Consider the following 22,232-nt stretch of genomic DNA (forward strand, 5'->3'; position numbering starts at 1 on the left):
AGAATTTTAGTGCTTAAAGCCCCAGCTTTTATTGCAATTATTTTCTAATCTTCTCATTATAATTTCAACTACAATAGATCTGGAGACAAATACATCTTGGTCTCAACTCCCATTCTGTTTCTTCAAATTCAGTTCTTATAGTAAATTAGTGTTGATTGTAAACTTTTTTGTTAAAATATTGAGTGAGCAATTAGTGGCAGTGAAGGGGTAGCTGGAAAACCTAAATTAATGCCTTTTTTTTTAGCTCCTTTTTTTTATGGGGAATAAACTCTGGTTTCAATTCAGAATCCAGGACTATACTACTGTAATTAGTTACGTTTAATTTTGTTTTGTTAACTTATCAGGTGAAATTGTACTATATGTATCTGTATTATTATTTCTACTTTGCCTTGCTCTCTTAAAATATGGTATCATAAATGTACAAACATTTTATGAGGTTGCTAATTATAACAGTTTTTGTGTTTCAGATATTAATGCATTCTGGAACTGCATCACTGTTAACCTTGATTATTAATTCAACCACTGTGAAGACGCTGGTTGTAACCTTAGGTGACACCTTAAACATACCATTTTAAAAATATTTGTTTTTCTATTCAGTTTCTACCAGGTAGACTGTGTACATTTTCCTGGAAATATTTCCTACTGAATGCAGTTGGACATGTCTGAGTTAGTCTGTCGGATTATGCTATTAAATGTATTGAATACTTGTATATTATATATCAAATACAAATTTGAGGAAAATGCTGTAATTTGATTAACATCAATCTAGCCAATTTTTAGTTAAGTAAGAAAATTATATATAAAATCATCTACTTTTCCAGTAATTTGAATTGGAATCCTTTAATGAAGTTTTTAAGGTGCAAACATTATCTGGATAAGAATTTAACTTCAGATTTACACAGAATTTCAAGCCAAGTTTAACTGGAGCTGCATATGTAGATATGAATGCACATATAAATGTGCTTTAAATTTATATCTATTTTAATAATTTTCCATTTTTATACTTTGATTGTCAAATCACAAACATTCTTTACATAATATCTTCATATTCTAAATTGTAATTCACAGTCCAAATATTAATACATCTTCATATTTTTCATTTATTTGAAATACACCAAAATGGCATTCTCTACAGACTGACTCTGGGTTTCTCCCATTTAACTTCTGAACAAATACAAGAGTGAACTGTAATTAACTAACATTTAAAACTCAGTGTTAAAATAACTTGTAGTTGGAATAAAAGGTTACTTTACAGGATACACAAAACAGCCAAAGTCAGCAATGGTGCCAAAGGAAGGAAATTTTAGAAAAGAAGTGGAATAGGATAAAGAGTTAAGAAAATAGCAGGAGAAAGTGAAAGACAGCATGGTAGGGAGGGAAAGAATCCTTTACGAAGCATAAGTAGTGATAATAATGAGATTGTATATAACCTCTGGGAAAAATTGTAAGAAAACTTCAAGAAAAGAAAAAAAGACATTGCGTACAGAGAGTTAGTGATATGGACTGAGAAGCAGGCAAAGATATGAGCAGGAGAAAAAAGTGGGAAATGTGACAGAGTTAATGGGTGGAAATAGAGTTAGCAATTGAAGTCGATGCTTCTCTTAAAACTGAATATAAAGTTTCCTTCAAGTTGAGCTATTTTATTTTTAAATTTTATTTTATAGGTTACCCAACCCCCAAACAACTTACAATTTAAAAAAATCCAACAGATTAAAAATGCAATTGACATAGAAGAGCAAAATGCAAAAATAAACTAAAGCAAATTGAACCAAAACAAAAGCTTGGCTCTGCAGTCATCTTGTCCCCAAGGCCAAAGAGAAAAACGAGGTCTTCAATAATTTCCTGGTGGGTGGGAGTCACATTCCAGAAAATAGGAATTGCAAGAGTCACTGCTTATTCCTGGAGATTTCATAAATGCATCTCTGAGGGAGAAGGGCAGTTCAAAAATGTGAAAAATGAATAAATTCAAGTTGCCACTGCCATCTTTTGCAAATTTTCTTTATTTGCCAGTCTTGTCTATGGTTCAGGAGATTTCGATCTGAGTATTACCGTATATTCCGGCGTATAAGACGACTTTCTAAACACTTAAAATCTTCGCAAAAGTCGGGGGTCGTCTTATACGCCGGAAAGATATTTACTCAGCAAGTGTTCTCTCCCTCCCCTCTCTCTCTCACTCAAAAAGAGTCCTAGGGTTATTATTAAAACCAGCCGATCAACTAAAGATATCTCTTTCCAGCCTCTATACTGGGAGTACGATAGGCATTATCTGGCTGTCGTGACAGTAAGATTTCCTGGAGGTTTAATCCCCATTCTATAATGCTACATTGCAAACCGTCTCTTCTCTTCTTCCCTCCCTTTTGCATCCCAATTCCTTGCCCACACCTCCAAAACTGCGGATTGCTGGTGGCCATCCCCTGATTAATTCATTCAAAGGAAGTAGAAAGGGATGGCCCATGTAATGGGGAAGGGGGGAAAAGAGTTGTAGGGTGGTTTTTTTTATATAATGAAAACAAACCTAAGCATCTGCATCCATTCGAGGCACTTCTCAGTGCTTCTTCATGCAGACTTTTCAGCGTTTACCTCTCACTGCCTGTGAGAGTAGCTTGGAGGCGGAGCTTATGGGTCTGGAAGGGGAGGGGTGTCAGCTAAATTCCTCTCGGATTTACGAAGCAGGAATGGAGTGGGGACAGAAAACAGCTACACAATCCTTTCGCCTGTCGACTTCCACCAAGCTTATGCAAGCAGTTCCCCCCCCCCGCCTAAATAAACTTGCATGGTGCATTTGTGGTGTTATTTATGACAGATCCTGGCTGGTCAATCTGGCTCCCATCTATAAGTACTGTAGTGCACTGAGTTTTAATAACAAATTAAAAGGAAAGCATTTACTCCCCCCCATTACCTGAAAAGGGGGCAACTTATCACATTTGTGGAAATGCAAGTTTTCAAAGGGCGAATGCCTTTCTTACTTGGTTTATTAACTGCTTCCTTTCCTTCTTCCCTAAACATTCTGGCTGTCTCCAATTTCATTCTTGTAGTGTTGCTTTAAAAAACTGCTGAGAAGTCCTTTTGCGGGCAGGGCAATTTTCATCAAGGTGTGTGTGCGATTGACAAGGCAGAGCCTTTGACAAACAGGCAGGCTTTCTGCTCACTCAGCTTGGAGAGGCTGTGGAGGATTCGCAGGGTGGAAGACTGAGAGGAGGAGATCCCTGTGTGCAGCCTGCTTGCTCCAAGCCAAAGCTTGCTACTGGGGGGGGGGCAATGGAAGGGACCCGGGGAGTTACACGCATGCCTACACATGCACGCACACACCCTGATCTACTCATTTGGACTTACAGGTGGCCAATGAGAACTCAGAAACTGTGCTCCCTTTCCCCCTCCCTCATGGAAGAGGGGTAGTCTTATACGGCGAGTATAGCCCAAACTCTATATTTTAACTAGAAAAGTTGGGGGTCGTCTTATACGCCCAGTCGTCTTATACGCCGGAAAATACGGTACTCAGTTCTGATCATGCTTAGTTTCTGTGTTGACACCTGCTGAGTTCTTAGCTACACCAATGATCAATATTAGAGAAAGTATAAAGGTTTCACTCACCAAAGAAGGCATATCTTCAGATTTCTTCTGTTCTATATATTTTTAAAGAAATTGTCTTTTTTCTAAACTATTAAACTACTTTGAAACTGCCATTATTAACATTACTAACATTAGATTATTTCTTAGTCATTTTTTAATTTACTGAAATTTTAATGTGCTAAAATTTTGGCAAATATGACCTATATCATGCATGTTATAGAAGTGTCGCAGACTTTCCTGGATACCAAGTTTTATGAACAAATGATTGTTCCATTTTTAAAATCAATGACATTTTCACATAATGTGTGAAAGTACTATTAAAATCTTAGGTCCATCCTAGCCTTAGTTTATAGGCTATCATTGATGCTTATGTATTTCATATACACTTCATAATAACCAATTATTTTTCTGTTACTACAGGGCTTTGTAATATTACTCTTCCAAAGCGTATGGCAATGTTTAATGCTGTTCAACGTATTAGAAAAATAGAGGCCAACACTTTTGCAATGCTAAAACTTGATCGGTTTTTGGCTGATGCAAACTGGACAATGGCAGAAAAAGCAATCAAAATAGATTATCCTTATAGAGTAAGTAATAAAATGTTAAATAAAAATATAGCTTAGAAAACACATAAATTAGTATTATGGTATTTACAGCTTTGCTATGACTAAATACAAGAGATTAGCTTTGATCATACAATTGAATTGGTCATTATTCAGCTTGCAGTGAGAGGTTTGAAGTTGCAAATACGCCTAGGTAGATATGCGGAAAGGATAAAGGCTGCTTGAGAATTGAGTGGGAAAGGACAGTATAGTTGTAAATGGTGAGAAAGAAGTATGGAGGAACTAGATGGAGAGAGTGATATTAATATAAAATCAAAAAGAATATTTACAATTAAAGTGAAGAGTTTGACCATCAGTTTTAATGGAATTTGCACTTTTTGGTTTTTGACTACTTTTGTTGCCTAGTAAAATCAACTAATCACTATGTAATTCAGCTGCTATTTTTACACATACATACACACATAGCTATATGAATTGATGGCAGACTTCACCTCCCTCCCTTGCTCTCTCCTCTCCACCCTTCCATCTTTTTGGTTATCATATTGATGTATTTATTTTTGTTGTGTTCCTTTGTCATTGTTTATTTTATTCTATTATTTTACTTTCTTTTTTATTTCTTTTTATTGCTGTAAGCCGCCTAGATAAGGCAGCAAATAAATTTAACAAACAAACAAATAAATAAATGAAAAATGTGGAATTTCTAAGAGAATTATTTGAGAAAATGAAAAAGTATTATTGTTCCTGATCTTAATGCTGGCGTGTAATGTGTATTTTATGTAATTCATCCATTTTTGTAAAGTCAATCTTTTCAGCTAATAAAAAATGATACAATATATTTTCCTTTAGTATAGATGCCATGATACTTTTTAACAATTGATTTTTTAAAATGTAAAATCTTACATTAACATTTGATATGCTTAGATAGTTTATTTTGTTCTGTTTTATCATATATTTTTTTCTTTTAGTTTTTGTAATAATTAGAGGGTTGTATTTTTTATACTTTTATACTTTTTAAACTTATAAATTAAATATATATTTTAAAATCTATAGATTCTGCTTGTGTGAACGTCCATTAACAGATTGCCTGTTATCTGTAACCCTATTTATTTATTTATTTATTTGATGTAATTATTGTTATTAATATACATTGCTTATTTCCAAAAGATTATTGAAAAATATTGTTCTTCCCCGATTGACTGAATAATATAACATCATTATTATTGTTTTTAGTTACACTACTGTTCTTTTCTTCCTCCTGCAGTTAAGTGCAGAAGAAGTTAATCAATTGATCAGATTACTTAGATGTCCAGAATGCAATGCAGATATTACATTTGAGAGAGATCCTGAACAAATTGCTGAAATTTTTGAGGAAGCCAGGTTACGTCTCTTAACTGCACAGATAGTTAGTATTTTTATTTTCCTTAATGTTTTTTGTTCTAAATATAATATTTAATGTATGTAGTCTGAGAGCAAAAGTATTTAGCAGGACTAGTAAGTGCTTTTGGGGTCCCCTTATTCTTACTCCCCCAATAGTTCCTTGGTGGTTTCAACCACTTCATTTTGCTATTAAATATTATTTATCCATCCAGGGTCATGTATTCTGCCCATAGTCATATATACTATAATAATAAAAGGTACTACCAACTCATATGCTTGTGAATTGCATTCACTACTAAATCTGAGATGTCGCTACCTAAAGGGCCCCTTTAAAAAAATAGTTGGAGCAAGCTGAACTGACATTCATGGTGAAAGGGAGAAAAATCAGTTAATGACCAGTGGCCTAGTAAACTAAATTGTTTATATTCTCTGACCTTATCTCAAAAATAGTATAGTTGACACGCTGACCTACTAGGAAGGGATAAATTATAAGATCATTCAAATGGGTTTGTCAAAATCATTTCAGTGTCATCCTGTAATTTATACCGTTTTTGCTTTTTCCTTTTTCTTGCCTTTGCAATATAGTAGGCCAAGGGTTGCATCATAGTAGGCCTCAGGATAAATAAGACCTAGTTCTCCTTCTGCTCAGGGCTGCAAAAGCTGTTAGGTCTGCTTTACTCCTTTGTCTCATGAAATAATTATGTTTAATAACAATAACAGTATTTAAGCATTTTAGGATTTATAACTCTGCTCTGTTGGAGTCTTATTAGGGTTTGTGTTAACATATTGGAAATTGCTGTCAAAACTGTTTGGTAAGACACTGTCCATATCAGAACCGGAGTTAAGAGATTCAGTTTCTAATATCCTCGGCCACCAAAGATTCCCTAGGTGACTAGACCAGTCATTCTCTTTCAGCTCAGCGTATCTAAAGGAAAGTTATTGTGGAAAAAATCATAAAGATTACTACATATTCTTTTTTTTACCTCTACAAGAGCCTTTTTTGGATTTCAGAGGTTTGCATTTGCCACTTTAAACCGATATAGGTTTTTTAACAAGAAGATGGTTTTGTTACCAAAATAGTAAATCCATCCTATGTCATCATAGCTGAGCTAGGAGAGTGAATTTTGAATCAGGTGTGAGTTTAGATGAGCCCTTTGCTTACAACTTAGACTCTCAGAATCACTTAATAGTAAGATGGGCAGCATATAAATAAGTACAGAAATAAATAAATAGTGGCATAACTTCAAGCCCTTTAAATGGCAAACTCAGGAAGCAAAAAATACTGTAGGTGGATTTCTGGAATGATCTTTATTTGTGCTAGTTAAATTAAGGAGGAGTTATTCTAAGTTTCTTTCTCATTCTCCCCTCTCCTACCTAGGGATATTTTTATGTAATGATCATGTTCTTCTCTGGGTCTGCAAGATACTTTGTCCTATGAATTTTATTCCTCAAACATATACATACCTTCCTAATGATACTCTCAGGTTATTTCACTAACTTGTTTAGCAGACTGGATATAGTCCAATTATGCTAGGAAAATAGTGTATGGGGACAATCGTTCTTCTATATCACATCCCCATTTTAATAATGCTTTTAACTAGCCAATAAAGAACAAAGTGATGGGTTTGAGGAAAGATGATTGCAGTACTGGCTAAGGTGATGGAAGGCCATCTGCATTCAGCACTGTGGACTCAAAACACTCTGCCTCCAAACAGTTTGAGGTATAAATTTTTCTGCTAGTTTCATACTAACATGAAATTATATTACATGACATGGTGTGACATTACATTACATTACAAGAACATACACAAATAACTTTTTCACCAAGATATCTTTGCCAGGTCCAAATATATTTATCACCGGTTATAAATTCTGGTCTCCAGATTAACTGAGGCCCCTAACTGTTTGGTTTCCATTTTGTTATTTTGAAATGGTGTTTGCTGGTAATGGGGATTATGGTTTGGAAATGAATGAATGCATGTAACCATTATTTAGATGCTACTTAACATTCATAGAACCTATACTCCCTGCAAACAGGATCTTTTGCACAAAAATTACTTTGCTCTTCTTTATGGAAGACTATAATTTTTTTTGAGTTCTGAAGTTTAGGGGTTCATTTGATTATCTCTTGAAAGGGCGGCAGATTTGTTTTGTCTTTAGGTCGTGAACTTTATCAGGCTCAAAAAGTTCTGAATGGTAAAATTTAATATATGGTATTAACTGGAGTCATTTTTCTGTTTTCATGGGGAATGAAACTGCCTTTTTCTATGTTCTGAGAAAACAGTGACCTGAGAAGCAAAAGGAAATCAACTTTTTTTTCATCCACTACTTGGTATTTTCTATGATAAAGAGAAATCACAGGTGCTACATGACCCCTAGTAAGCAATTAGAGTTTTAAGATGGAAAAACATTCTCAGTAACGATTACAGATAATTCAAGCTGACTTCCATTTAAACAGCAGAATGACTACAATCCCACCTGTTTTTTCTCTTAGCATTAGAATGGTTGAAGTCCAAAGATGAGTATCAGTTAATAATGGTTGAATTGAAGATTGAAACTTTAAGCAGACACATATCAAAATAATGTGATATCAGAGATTAAGAACCACATAGAACTGCTGCTTCATATCAGATGTGATAGTGCTTCTCAGTGGAGTCCATAAGCAGATTTAGTTCAACTAACAGGGTCCTATGATTGGATGTAGGCAAGCAATAGAATGAATATATTTTACATATATATAATTGCTTTATGGGTTAAATAGTCAACAGTTCTGGAATTCTATTTATTCAGACTTTTTTTTAAATATAGGCTAGTTATCAGAAGCAATATAACAGTGGAATGCTGAACCAAGATGCTGCCCAAATATTAATAGGTGCGGCAGAAAGCTATGTCGATATTAAAGGAAAGTAAGTGCTTAATAATTAATAAAAATAATGCACATGCAGCTACTGTAATTCAATATTTCAAATTAGAAGAGTAGATACTGTAATTTGATATGTTGAAGCTATTGTTGTAATTACTTTGATTGACGTGTATAAAATGTTACACTTTTATTTTGTTTATTTATTTTATTTAATAAAATTTATATGGCCACCTAACTCAGTCTCACTGACTCCAAGCGGCTTGCAAAGATAAAAACCCAATATAAAAAGCATGACACCCCACTCTCCTGGCAGATGTATATATTTTTTAAAAAAATGCAACATACATGTAACAAAAAATATATAGCTAGCTGTATAAAATATCATAAAAGTGAAACAAAGCAAAAGTTATGACTGTCACTAATTACGACTGGGCTTGGTAGGCTCCTACAGGTCTAAGAGTTCCTGAATGAAATCTATTCATATACTAAACAGACCTGCTTCCAAGCCCAGTCTTGAAAGGCCAATGAAGTAAAGAGCTTTCAAATAAACTCAGTTCCTCATATTTCTTTATTCACAGCTTGGGAATTCATTAAAGTGCTTATAAAAGGATTATAATATTCATCTCTTTGGCAGTAAATATAAAGCAAGCTGCACAAAGCTATTTTGTTCAAAGATTTGAAATAAATAGAATGAAAAGTCAGAAGAATCAAATGCTGAATATGGGAGGGGGGAAGGCAATTTGTAACTACAGTAATTAAATCTTTTGGAAGGAGATGACTCTTACAAGAAAATGAATTTTTAGTAAACCAAACTTCAAGGAATTTAACAGCTCAGATAAATTGTTGGCCTATCAGTTGAGAAAAGAACATCAATTTAAGACATAAAGAAGCATGTTTCAAATTCAAAACAAATGACAAATCAAATTTATTAAATACTATTCTCAACCATGTGGAAACTATACAAACTTTAGAGAAAATTATAGGCTATTTGAATACAACACACGGATTTACAGATCAGCAAAAAGAAATAGTACTTACAGTATTAAATAAAAAAAAATCCTGAAGAACTTAAAACATGGGTTAAAAATATATATCAGTGGCAAATAACAAAGATCATAGCTAATAAAACAGCTACAAATTTTTCAATGAGTAAAGATACTAGATAAGACTGTCTTCTTTGTTTCTCATTTACTATTCTTGATTGCTTTAGAACAGTGGTTCTCAACCTTTCTAATGCCGTGACCCCATAATACAGTTCCCCATGTTGTGGTAACCCCCAAATGGGTGTGGCCACCAATAAGAGGGAATAGGACAGCTAGGGAAAAGGGAAAAAAATGGCGGACAGCGTGGTTTGGCGACCCCCGTGAAATGGTCGTTCGACCCCAAATGGGGTCCTGACCCACAGGTTGAGAACCACTGCTTTAGAAGTATTAGCAAATAAGTTTTCAAAAAAACGTATCAGGTATCAAGACTCAAGGAGAGAAATAAAACTTAAAATGAGGGGTCCTTGGTGCTCTCTGAGCTTGCTTATTTTCTTGCAAATATTTCATTACCTTAACTAGGTAATATCATCAGTGCATTATTAATGAAATGTCTGCAAGAAAACAAGCTCAGAGAGCACCAAAGACCCTTCATTCCATCCCCGAGCTACAAATATTCTCCTTCACTGGTAAAACTTAAAATACTATGCGGATAGTGTACTAACCATCATGCAACTGCAAAATGCAATAAAGGAGCTGATGAAAACAAAGGTTTTGATGAATTCTCAACATATAAAATTAATATACAAAAAAATATTATAATAAAGTACTTAATTCAAGAAGAAAAAAACTTTGTGCAGAAAAATTTGGGTTGCCACCCAACAAGTATTTGGGATTCTGTTTGACAGATAGCAGCAAATTCAATTTGCAATTTCAAAAGTATTAAACCAGATTATGGAGAGAAGTTTAAAAAACATATCGAAAGTGGTAATACTTAAAACTGCTTAAATTATGATCACTAACTTGAATATATTATCTACAATGCCAACAATATCAGACTTGGGGAATATGCAACAATAGTAAAATTAGCAATATATATTCATAACAGAAAATTTCAGTAAGAATAGTTTCTTGATATACAGATATACAGATATAATAAGGCAAACTCAGAAACCTAACAGTACAGTTTTCAAGGTGAAAATAATTGACTCAAAGACAGTAATTTAAAAAAGTGTTGAGAAAAACGATTATGTTACATCAGTCAGGTACAATAGGGAATTTAAAATTATGTGATTTAACTAATAAGTGTTTTTACTGATTATTCTTTACCTTTTTCCTTGTTTGTTATATTTTCTCTTTTTCCTTTTTTTCCTTTACATTTTTATGTGCAACTACAATGGTGTTAAAACTTCGTGAACTCTTTTGCATTTTCAGTATGAAAATGACCTGAAATGTGATCTAAACAACTACATGTCAAAAATATTGTACTTGTTCATTTATTTATTGTGAAAAATGATCCAAAGCAACATACAGGAAGTCCTCAGCTTACTATCACAATTGGAACCAGAACCTTTGTTGCTAAGTGATGCAATCATTCAATTTTACAACCATTTTTGACACAATTGTTAAGTTAATCACTATAGTTGTTAAGCAAATCTGGATTCACCCATTGACCTTTCTCAGAAGCCCTCTGGGAAGGTCACAAATGGCAATCACATGACCCTGGGATCCTGCCACCATCATAAATGCATATTGGTTGCCAAATATCTGAATTTTGATCATGTGACTGCAAGGATGTTACAACAGCCGTAAATGTGAAGACCACATGTCACTTTTTTCAAAAATGCTGTAACTTTGAATGGTTGTTAAACAAATAGCCATAGTTTGAGGATTACCTGTATTTGTGGCAAAAGTGTCGAGAATTATCTTGTCTTTGCTATCTTGTTTTAAAGTATATGCTTTTAATTATTCTAGGTTTATGAATATTCATGAAGTAAAAACCTATTGGGAAAGCAAAGGCATATTGGTCACAATTAAGAACTGGCTAACTGAATGGGTTCACTCTGTGAAAGAGGAAAGTTTTAAGCCATCAAAGTTAGTATACATTAATAGATATTAAAATATGTATGATGGAAAATATTAACATTTTATATAATGGAGGTGATATATGCACTGTTATATTCTAACCTTAATAATTGGGATACTGAATAACTACTAATCAAGAACTACTGGCCGCAAGTACCCAGATTTATTGGAAATTAGTTTTCATTCCAATTCAGCAAGATCTAGTCCTGAAATAGCATTCAATGTTGTTGAATGCAGAAAAAAGGAGCTATAACAAATTACATTCCAAATTGGAAACTCGATTACAGAATGGCTAGTAGAGACTAGTATTCAGTTTCTAAGGCTGATTTATAAGAAAGAATGTTGAAATTCTCAAAATTAAGTTGCTCAAAAAATTGTGAAGATCATAATTGACTTTCATGATCAATTGTCAGTTCTAAGACTGTTTATAAATTATCATTTGCATGAGTCCATTGAGATATATAGTTTACTTGCAAGCTGGAGAAAAAGATGATTTAGCTCAAGGGAATCTGGCTGCTGAATATCTTTTTTTTTAAATATAAAGACAAGCAGAGATATATAAAGAGAAAGAAAGAAAAAGCACAGAGAAAAGTACAGTTAATGAAAGAAAAATAATAATTAAAGGAGCAATTTCCAACCTTCTTCACAGCAGTTATGAACTCATTATTATTCTTCCTCTTTAATATTACAAAAATCCCTTCAGCCTCTTATTCAGTGCTTTTGCAATCATCAAATCCAGAAATCAGCATTTTCACTTTTTTTTCTATTTTCAGCAAAAAGTTTTCATAAAATTTTTCCAGTCTTTTATTAAAAATACTTACATTGTAAGTACTTACATCGTAAGACTACCTGTAATATGAAAAAGGTTTTCTTAATAACTCTACTTTCTACATTTAGTGAATTTCTTAGAAATACTATACTTGGTTTCTCTTGAGATCTTTCATCTTAGAAATACTTAGAAACATCTGTTTTTGAGAAGGATCTGTGTCTTTCAGAAAAGTTCATATATTCTTTGGAATCGCCATCTTACATGGCGTCTGTGTATATTTATAATCCCTCAACATCCTTCAAAAATATTTTGGGCAATTTACTTTGTGTTGATTTAATTCCTTTTTCAGAAGTTCTATCTTTTTGTGGGCAATGTATTCCATTCCGGTCTCCAAATAATTCTATCAGTTTTCCATAAGTTACTTTAAAAAATATGATTTTATTGTTATTTGGCGTATTTATTCCTAATATCATAACATTAGTTTCATTCGAATTAATTTCAACAACTACAAATCTGCCGTGCTCATCATCCATTATCAATTTTCGTTGGATTTATATCAGTGGTTCTCAACCTTTTTAATGCCACGACCCCCAACCGGTCGTAAGTCAAGGACTACTCAACCGGTCGTAAGTCGGGGACTACTCAACTGGTGCAGCATCATTTGCAGAATGGGACTTTTAGCGGGCTCAGCAGGGTAGAGACAGCCTGGACAATTCCTATTGGCTTTTGAAAGCCAATAGAATTAGACTCTATTCAAGAGAGTCTATTCTATTGGCTTTCAAAAGCCAATAGAATAAAAGGGAGTAGCACAGCTAAGGAAAAGGGAAAAAAACGGCGGACTGCATTGTTTGGCGACCCCCGTGAAATGGTCGTTCGACCCCAAATGGGGTCGCGACCCACAGGTTGAGAACCACTGATTTATATGCAAAGCAACTCTATTTTTCTTGGCTGTGGCATAAATTCTTATCCCAAATTTTTATAAATCTTTTTTTTATCTTTTTCTTATATGTGTTTCTTATAAGCAAATTAGATCTTGTTTTATTTTTTTCAAGTAACAAAATACTTGCTTTATTTTTTGAGAGACATTTGTCCCATCTATAATCTATCTTAGGCATTTAAAATCCGTATTTATTTTATAAACTTAGAAAAGTCTATGAAGTAGCATCCAACTTTATGGTCTCTTTTTCATCTTTCTATATTTGTTGCATGGTTCCCTCGTTTTGATCCAACTGCATTTTTTTTACCTCTTCTTTGAATCTTTCATAAAGATCTCTTGCTCTTTGGACGAAGTCAAGTCAAAATGATTTATCCTTCATTTTGTACGGAAATGTTGTAGGACTGGTATCTTGTCTTCTTTCTGACAAAATGGACGTCTTGGTACTTTTCTTAATTTTGCCTATCTTGTATTAATTCTATACACTTTGTCCACTTCTGCATTCATATTTTCTTCATTCCACTCCCAAAATGTTATTAGAAATTCTACTTTCTCTAATGTCATCACCAGGTTCCTCTGGAACTGCTCTACCTAAAACAATTTTCTTTCTTAATTCTAATCCTTTTCCATATCTCAATTTATTACAGGCAGTCCTAAACTTATGACCACATTTGGGACCAGAATCTCTGTCACTAAGCAATGCAGTAGTTAATTTTAAGTCTTGCCTGATTTTATGACCTTTTTTGCTGTGGTGGTTAAACGAACCATGCACTTATTAAAGCAAATCCAGTTTCCACCTGACCTCAGTGGCAGAAGCCCCTTGGAAAGATTGTAAACGGCAATCATGTGTGCTCCATAAGTGCTTCAACCACTGTAAATACATGCAGTTATTGATATTATAACATTGTTTTCTAATTCTTCAAACATCCTTTACAGAGACCCTGGCATAATTCCTTTATCTATTATTTGTTGTCTATCTGTAAATGTTCATCTCTTCTCTTCTGTCTGTAACAATCTCTGTAACTCTTAATCCCATTTGGCTCCTGTAGTTACATGATTTCATAACTTCTTTCCCTTTTTCTACTTATTTCTTTGATTAGCAAAGTCAGCCAATCATCCTCCTTAGCACGTTTAAACAATCCTGTTTCCAATAGGAGGTATGTGTTATTTATCCAATTAATTAAAAAATACTTAAATAAGGCAAAATTCCAAATTTGGTATTTCTTAATCCATTTTTAACTTTTGCATTCAAAACTTCTTGCAAGCTTTTTGCTTTTAATTATTTTTAATTCTTTATAGTTGTATCCTTAATTTTTACATTAATGTTTTCCAAGGTCAAAGGTACATTCTTTGGGTGGCTTTGGGTGCTCTAATGCTTTGAAGGTCTCTTTAAATTTAAATCTGCTGTACCCAAAAGTGCTTTAGAAAATGGATCCAGCAACCCCAGTATCCTTTAAATGTGCTTTCCTTGAGGCTGAGAGCATGTTGTCTTCTTCTGCAGCTGCGGGTGCTCTTTACTTATGATTCCCTTTGGATCCTGTGGGTTTCCTCATGAGGAAGATCTCTCCAGAGCTAAAATGAGCAATCTTGCAGCTTTATCCTAGTGACTAGTTTATAGAAGCTCCATTAGTTTGGGCACACCACCCAGCTTCCAGTCTTTGTCCTTGTGTCATCTTTGCTCCCAGTACGTAGAGTTGTGTTAGTTTGCAATGTTTCCACCTGAAAATCCACTGGCTGCTGAATATTTGACTATAACCCTCCTGGAATTAGTCCATATCCTTACGTATGTATTTCAGTGAGATGTGGTGGGTGAGATTGATACAAGATTGTTTTCTCCTCCTTATCTGGATTATGTGCTTCAAAACTAGGAGTCATGCCCACAGTGATTATTTCCCAATTGCTCTTAGAAAACAGCTCTGAGTATAGGGACTACAAATCCCTTCCAAAATACATCTTACAGTTTCTTCTTCAGACTGAGGAGGCAGTAATGACAGCAATGAACAGAAGAAAGGTATTGAACTAAAGTTTGGATAATGAGAATCCAAAAATGCTTTGAAATTTCTTGGTGAGGCAAAAGGAGTTTAAAAGAGTTATACTATTCCTCATTTTTTTTTAAAAAAAAAAACCCTCAGACTTAATTGTTTTAGCAGAGGAAACAGCATAATTCTCTTCTACTTTTTTTGTTTTAGTAATTTGAGTTCCTATATCTATTTGGCATCTTTAACTGTTCATAATATCACAGAGTTGGATTCTTGTTGAATTATTCTTTGAGAGCAAGCTTCTTGGACAGTACTGATCACTGTCCATATATGGTATTAAGAAATGAAAAGTAATAGATGTTTAAATGACTGTTATTAATTGCATGTCTAACTTTTTTCCCTTTACAGAAACAGGTTTATGAAAATATGCTATCAATTAGTGATAATGGAGGAATTTGAATATATATGTTGTGTGGTAACCCTTTTGAACTGCTTTCCAATTGCTCTTTACTTTCTACTTTCTACCACTACACCATATTTTCCACAACTAAAATTGTGCAACTACTATTTTCTGATGTTGTACATACTGGAAGCTATACTGAAGGTACATACTACATAAATTAATGATATATTTCTTTTTAATAATGTAAATAAACATGCCTACTATATACTCAATAACTAGAATAATGCATTTTAATTATTTGCAGTAGAAAAGCAGGTTAGAAATGTTATAAATACATGTTATTCAAAAGTATGAATTGAAGTCTGAAAGGTTTTTATAAATTTAAAATATAGTTCTATCACTTCTTAGTGTTTTTGTAGTAATTGCTTTTCTAAACATAATATTTTGCCTTTTGCTGAACTTTAATTCAAGCATCGTGTGTGTTCTTACCAAGGAGATAATAGCCATATCACAGTTACAGTATGTTTTCTGTATGTTTCAAGAACAAGAAAAATAAAATGATAAGCTGGAAATATGCAAGAACCATTAATCAGGCAAGAGAGATTGAAAGGCCAGATCAGGAAATCAGCTACAATGGAAGACTATTTTTATTGAGATTTATAATAATAGAATCTTCTACTTTACGGTTTGAGGTTCACATATCACCAGTCCATCGCCAATACTCACATAATTCAATAATTTACTATTGTGACCACAGGCCATAAAAACATGACATATCAGCAAAGAAGAATAAAATTAGTTAACAATAAAATTGTAAACAACAATAAAGAAAACATACAAGAGAATTAAGAATCAATCAATACTATCATTGAGGGTTTAAAATTTCATTTCTAAATTTAAAAGAAGGCATGGCAAAGGTATTTGACCTGATTATTAATAATTGGAATTGTCCCTGTGAGAAGGTAGTATTGTTGTTCAGTATCCTGCACCATAAATTTGTTGGTCATCAGTATTTTGATTTTGATTTTATCTTAGATAGGGCAGTAGAGGACATAATTATTAATGTCCTCCACTTGGTTGGCACTACAGGGCACAGCCAGTCTCCATTGGACATGTATAAAACTTCCCTTAAAGATAAGTAGAATCAATGGTCTGAAGTAAATAGATGTACTGGTAGATCTTGGTTTATGTCCACTTGTCTGGTGTTTGTTCAAATTACAGCATTACTGAAAAAATGGACATATGATTGGTCTGTGAAATTCTGGCCCCATGTGGTCATGTGGTCATGCAATCAGACTGTCTGCATGATATGAGTTATCATAATTGACATGTCATGATCTCTATTTGTGACCTTCCCTGTTGGCTTCTCGGAAGCCAACTTAATAAAGAAGCTGGTAGGGAAGGTTGTAAATTGTTCTGCTTTTTTTCCCCCATGCGCAGCTGTCACTGACCCTCGCAGGTTTTCCCTAGCGACCTGTAACTCAAGTGCGGCATAGGCCAACCCTGCCCAGTTCCTCCCCCAGCTTCCCATGACTGCATGTGTCCTGAACTGTCCCTCTTAGGCCTTCCCTGCCTCCTCCCCCTTGGCACTGCATACTCTTTCCCTGGGATTTCTGCCTTTTCCCACAATGATCTTCAGATTACAACAGCTATTTCATTCATAGTGAACCATTGATTTGCTTAACTACCATAGTGATTCACTTATGGTTTGCTTAACTACCATAGTGATTCATTTAGTGACTGCTGCAAAAGAATTATAAAATTGGGTCAGTCACATGAGTGACCCAATTTATGACCATCCCGAATTATGGCTGTGATGGGCAGGTGCCATTATAATTGTAACTCAAAGACTATCTGGACAATTAACAGTTCAACGATGAGGTTTGTGGAACCTTTCTAATTTTTTGTTTCTCAACAGTACAAAGTAAATTCTAACGGAGACTGAGGATAGGCCCACTTTCATTCTAAGATAGGTGACCCGAGTACCATAAGGAAGGCCTAGAATCTTCCTTAGAACTAAGCTGGCAAAAAGATGCATTATGGCAGGGGTGTCAAACTCGCCATGTCATGTGATGTGTCGCAATGTATCGTGACTTTTTTTCATTGCCAGCAATGGGGTGGGTGCGGTTTCGGCATGACGCATTTGGCCCATGGGCCAGCAATTTGACACCCCTGCATTATGGGGTCAGACAAGGGTATTGGTCAGTTCATGTCTAATTTCTCATCACTTGTTCTAATCACAAATTAGGGTGTTTGGTTTTTAAGTTGAAAAGCTAGAAAAAGACCTTTATTTCCTAGAAAGTAGCCTCCTAAAATAAAGGTTCAGTTTCTGTCAACCAGAGTTCCATAGAAAAGGCTATTAGGATATTGTTCCCTTTGCCTCCTAGGCCAAACTTCCTAGTAAAGAGGCAGATTGCTGTATTTATTAACTTTGGCCAGAGAAGGCGCAGTTACAGAGAATATTTTTGTCACGTAGAATATTCAGAGCCTACTGATAATTGACCAGGAATACAGACGGAAGAATAATATATTCTGGCTACAATGGGAATGTTTTGGCATGTTTTAAAGAGGCACTGATATGCCCCCTCCTCAAAAAGCCATGGTTGGATCCACCATTTGGGCAATTGTTTAGTCTCTCATGTTCCCTTTTTAGGGAAAGGTGTTTGAGAAGCTGGATGGTCACAACAGGAGAAGAAGATAGTGTTCATCTTGAACTTTCAGTGGCTTTCAATACCATCAACTATGGCATCCTTTGGGGCCAACTTAGGGAGTTGGGATGGGTGGCACAATTTTGTGTTGGTTTACCTCATTCCTCCAAGGCTGATTCCAATCAATGTTGATAGGGACAGAAATTTGTAAATAATGTTTATTTTCTGAATCAATTTTACTGTGATTTTAGATATTGTTTTGAGACATAGGGGGTCATGATGGCTTAGCTGTTAAGTAGTTGAGCTTGTCAGCTGGAAAACTGATAGCCTAGGTTCGAGATCCAAGCACCATGCAATGGGACGAGCTCCCATTCTTTCCCAGCTCCAGCCCATCAGTTTCCTTGACTTTCTACTTCTTTCAGACCAATCCCTAAAACCCTTATTCGTTATTTTCAGCATTTAGAACAAGGCTTTGTTCATGCTGAGCCTTCCTGACCCCGTACTTGCAGGTTCAGGTTATTTCCTTATATTCTTTTTTTGTTAATTTGATTGATTTTCTCCTGCCACTTTTTAATTCTGTGACTGGAAAGGAAATGTTTAGTGCACAAATGGGTAGTTTTTTAAATGAGGAATAGAATTCTGGTTAAAAGTTTACCTGGAACAAAAGCTGCCTTTGGAACTATTAAATATTAGCTTTTGTCATCATTAATCCTGTGTTTACAGTAATATGAGATGTCAATCCACAGTCATCACTGTGTACCATCCTCCCTGTTGAGCTATGTCCTCCTTGCCTGAGCTAAATTCCGTAGATAATGTGGCAATAGAATTCACAATTCTCAAGTTGCTTGGGGATTTCAATCTGCTACCCAGTGACACTGAGCCAGGACAGGTTCATGGCCTCCATGGCAACCATGGACCTGCACCCAATCATTGATGGCCTTATGGTTACTGGAGGCCACACACTAGATCTGGTTTTGTTTTGGGGGAACTGAGGTATGATCTGGAGGACATTAATATTATTTTGTTGCTATGGACAGATCACTCTTTGATTGTCTGTTGCCTCACTGATGCCACTCCTCCCTGCAGGAATACAGGACTTGTTTGATTGGTCCCCACAGGTTATTGATGGATCTAGGCTTGGGTTTTTCCTGAGGATCTGGTGGGAGATTCAGATGAGGCCTTGTCACTGCCTGGAATAAGTGAGTGGTTGGGTCCCTGGATTATATTGTGGCCTCTTCCTGTGTGTTAATCCCAGAGTGTATTTGCATTTATTGAGCAGCTCTGGGAAATGTAGTGCTTGAAAAGTTGGCTGGAGCACTGTTGGAGAAAAATTCAGCATGAGTCTGACCAAACATGGGTAAAAGCGCATATTATTTCTCTGCCCTTATTGCATCTTCTGATAGCTATCCAGCAGCTTTGTTTCGAGTGTTCTAGTTCCTATTGGGTAGGGCAAGCTCCTCAGAATATCTTTTGGGAATCTGTGAGGATTATTTAGGCTATCTAGGAGATCAAACTGCTCAGATTCACTCAGCATTTGACTTTGACTTGACAGCTCAGGCTTAGAGGCACATTGGTGTGATCTGGGATGAGTTTGAAGGACTGCCTATCTCCCATAGTATCTGCCAGGACAATCTAATCTGGCAGGGTTGATGTAGTTCAGGTTCCTTCAGTTAATACAATCTATTTTGACTCCAGAAGTGCACCTTCTGTGTTGCATTGCTTGCACTCCGGAACAAAATTTCTCCAAGATCGTCCCACCCTGTTTCAAAAGAACCTGAAGACCTGGCCTTTGGTGGGGATGATTAGTCTCTTTTTAACTTAGATTGCTTTCTTTTGTTTCCACTCAATTCGTTATTCTGTCATATCTATCCTTTTTTCTCGTCATGTTTTTCATGCTTTAAATCATTTGTATACTACCCAGAGCTACTGGAAGTCAGGCAGCACATAAATTTAATAAATAATAATTTATTTGTGGGTTATATAGTGATGCAGGAACCCACTCTTAGAAATGGAAACCTGTAAAGGTTCTGACATTTAGCATCCTACTGTTCTAGCATTTATGTGACATTTTTTTTGTACAGTAATTTCAAGTACAAATATATAACTTAAAATGAGTCTCGTGATTTCTGTGGAATCTTGTGATATTTATATTTAATGTTGCCTATCTATTTAGTATCATTGTATTGTTTTTAACAGATTTCTGCAGTGGGGAGGAACTACTTCCGCCATCATTGGAACCAGTTTGATATATTAATCATAATCATTGGAATTATAGATGTTGTAATTATCAATATCATTAGATCAATTAGCCCAACCTATGCTATAATTTATATTATCAGAATATTACGGTTTCTTCGTGTTGTAAGAGTTCTGCGTCTTTTAAAGGTAAACATAATGATGTTATCATTGAAAAATCGAGGTTTTCATTTGTTTCAGAATTTTTTAAAAAATAAATATTACAAATATTAAAAGTTTAAATTCATTTAGTCCATTGACTGTAAGCATTAGATTGTTTGACTGTTCAATTCAATTCAATTAAATTCAGTTAATATGGTTTAGACTCCTAATTTGGGAGCACAGACCAAACACTTATGGAGTCCATAAGTTGGGAAGGCTCGATGTATTACCAGATTTTATTCACAGAATATGAAGAGGCATGGAATATGCTTCTCAACAGTCTCTGTCTTTCCCTTTACTATAAATTCATAAAAACAATGCCCACAAAAAGATAGTATCATCTGTTCATATCTCTTGAGTATTAGTGATAGTTTGAATCTAAAATGATATAAAGACAGTGTTTTCTGCTTTGGTTTATCATTTGGGTGTTAGTTTTTGAGAGGCATATTATATTAGAATATTGTCATCACTCATTTTCTGATGGCCGGCTATATTGGTTAGTGACATTTTATATTTTCCTACTAATGAATAATACAAAAAAACAAAAATGGATATTCCATGAGAAATAAAAAGTAGATTTAAAAAAGTGTAATCATAATTTGAAAGCCAGTAGCACATTCATATATTACATTTTTACTTTAGGAATCTCCTTCAGAAAATATTTTCTACATCTGGAAATTTATTTTTCTTTTTACTTTCTCTTGCATTTATGTGCTGAATGATGTTTTTCTTCTTACAGGCAGATAATATTAGAATTCTATTTTGCATATATTATTTTTCTCTATATATAAATTTACTGACTAATAGCAATAGATTTAGAGGTAATTACAGGAATTCTGCATGTTTTTCTCATCTCCTTGTCTAAAAGATTTAGTTTGCATTTCTCTACATACAAAGACTTGTTGTCTAGATTAGTATTTTTGGGTCTTTCATAATTTCCTTCTTGTCTCACTTCAATTCTATTTCTCATCTGAAACTGATCTATGTCTTTCAGTATTTACCTGACTATCTATCTGTCTATAGTAGAAGAAAGTGCACTGTATACTTTTGCTATGAATAGACTTAATTAACGTTGACTTTCCTGTTTCCATGTTATTTCCTAAAGAAGCGTATTTTATATTCTTTACCCAAGTACCAGTGTCAAGAATGCTATCTTACAAACGTTTTAATCCTTGTTATAGAATATCTTCCATGCATTTGTTCTGCTGCATAAAGGTGTCTGCTCTCCAATACTTATTTATTTATTTATTTTATTGCACTTAATGGTAGGTATTTCTAAATAGTGAAAGAGAATAGTGAAAGAGAATTGTCTAGAAAGAGAAAATCATAGGCTGATATTTTTTTTCTAAATTGGAAAAAGGGCACTGTTTTTTTATAAGCTTTTCTTTTAATTAAATACATTGGATTACAAGGAATTTCCTGGAATTATTTCTCTGATAGCACAATTCTTATCAGGTTGAGTAACACAAAGCCGAATGGATCCAGTTTCTATTACATTAAATCATTTCCTTATATTTAAAACTTTTTTAGGAATACCTACTTATATTTTTGGCAAACTCATTCTATACTGCAAATTTATCAGGGCCTCTCTTTGAACACTCCCTTCTAAATAATTTCTAATCTGCTCTTTCCATCTTCATGTAAGTGTGTGCACATATTTTTCT

At 34.5% G+C, this 22,232-nt stretch overlaps 1 protein-coding gene across 1 annotated transcript in view; it reads left to right on the plus strand.

Moving 5' to 3' along the window:
* The window catches only part of LOC120302597 (sodium/hydrogen exchanger 10-like), an 86,138-nt gene that overhangs the window by 34,325 nt on the left and 29,581 nt on the right, over positions 1 to 22,232 (plus strand). Inside the window, exons 10-16 of the mRNA XM_039331245.1 lie at positions 468 to 549; positions 3,991 to 4,157; positions 5,395 to 5,535; positions 8,319 to 8,416; positions 11,328 to 11,447; positions 15,529 to 15,724; positions 20,368 to 20,556. Coding sequence (XP_039187179.1) covers positions 468 to 549; positions 3,991 to 4,157; positions 5,395 to 5,535; positions 8,319 to 8,416; positions 11,328 to 11,447; positions 15,529 to 15,724; positions 20,368 to 20,556 — 993 coding nt within the window. The remainder of the gene's footprint in view (positions 1 to 467; positions 550 to 3,990; positions 4,158 to 5,394; positions 5,536 to 8,318; positions 8,417 to 11,327; positions 11,448 to 15,528; positions 15,725 to 20,367; positions 20,557 to 22,232) is intronic.

Source organism: Crotalus tigris, unplaced genomic scaffold (assembly GCF_016545835.1).
Source record: "Crotalus tigris isolate CLP2741 ecotype Arizona unplaced genomic scaffold, ASM1654583v1 scf7180000024436.1354646, whole genome shotgun sequence".
Lineage (NCBI taxonomy): Eukaryota > Metazoa > Chordata > Lepidosauria > Squamata > Viperidae > Crotalus > Crotalus tigris.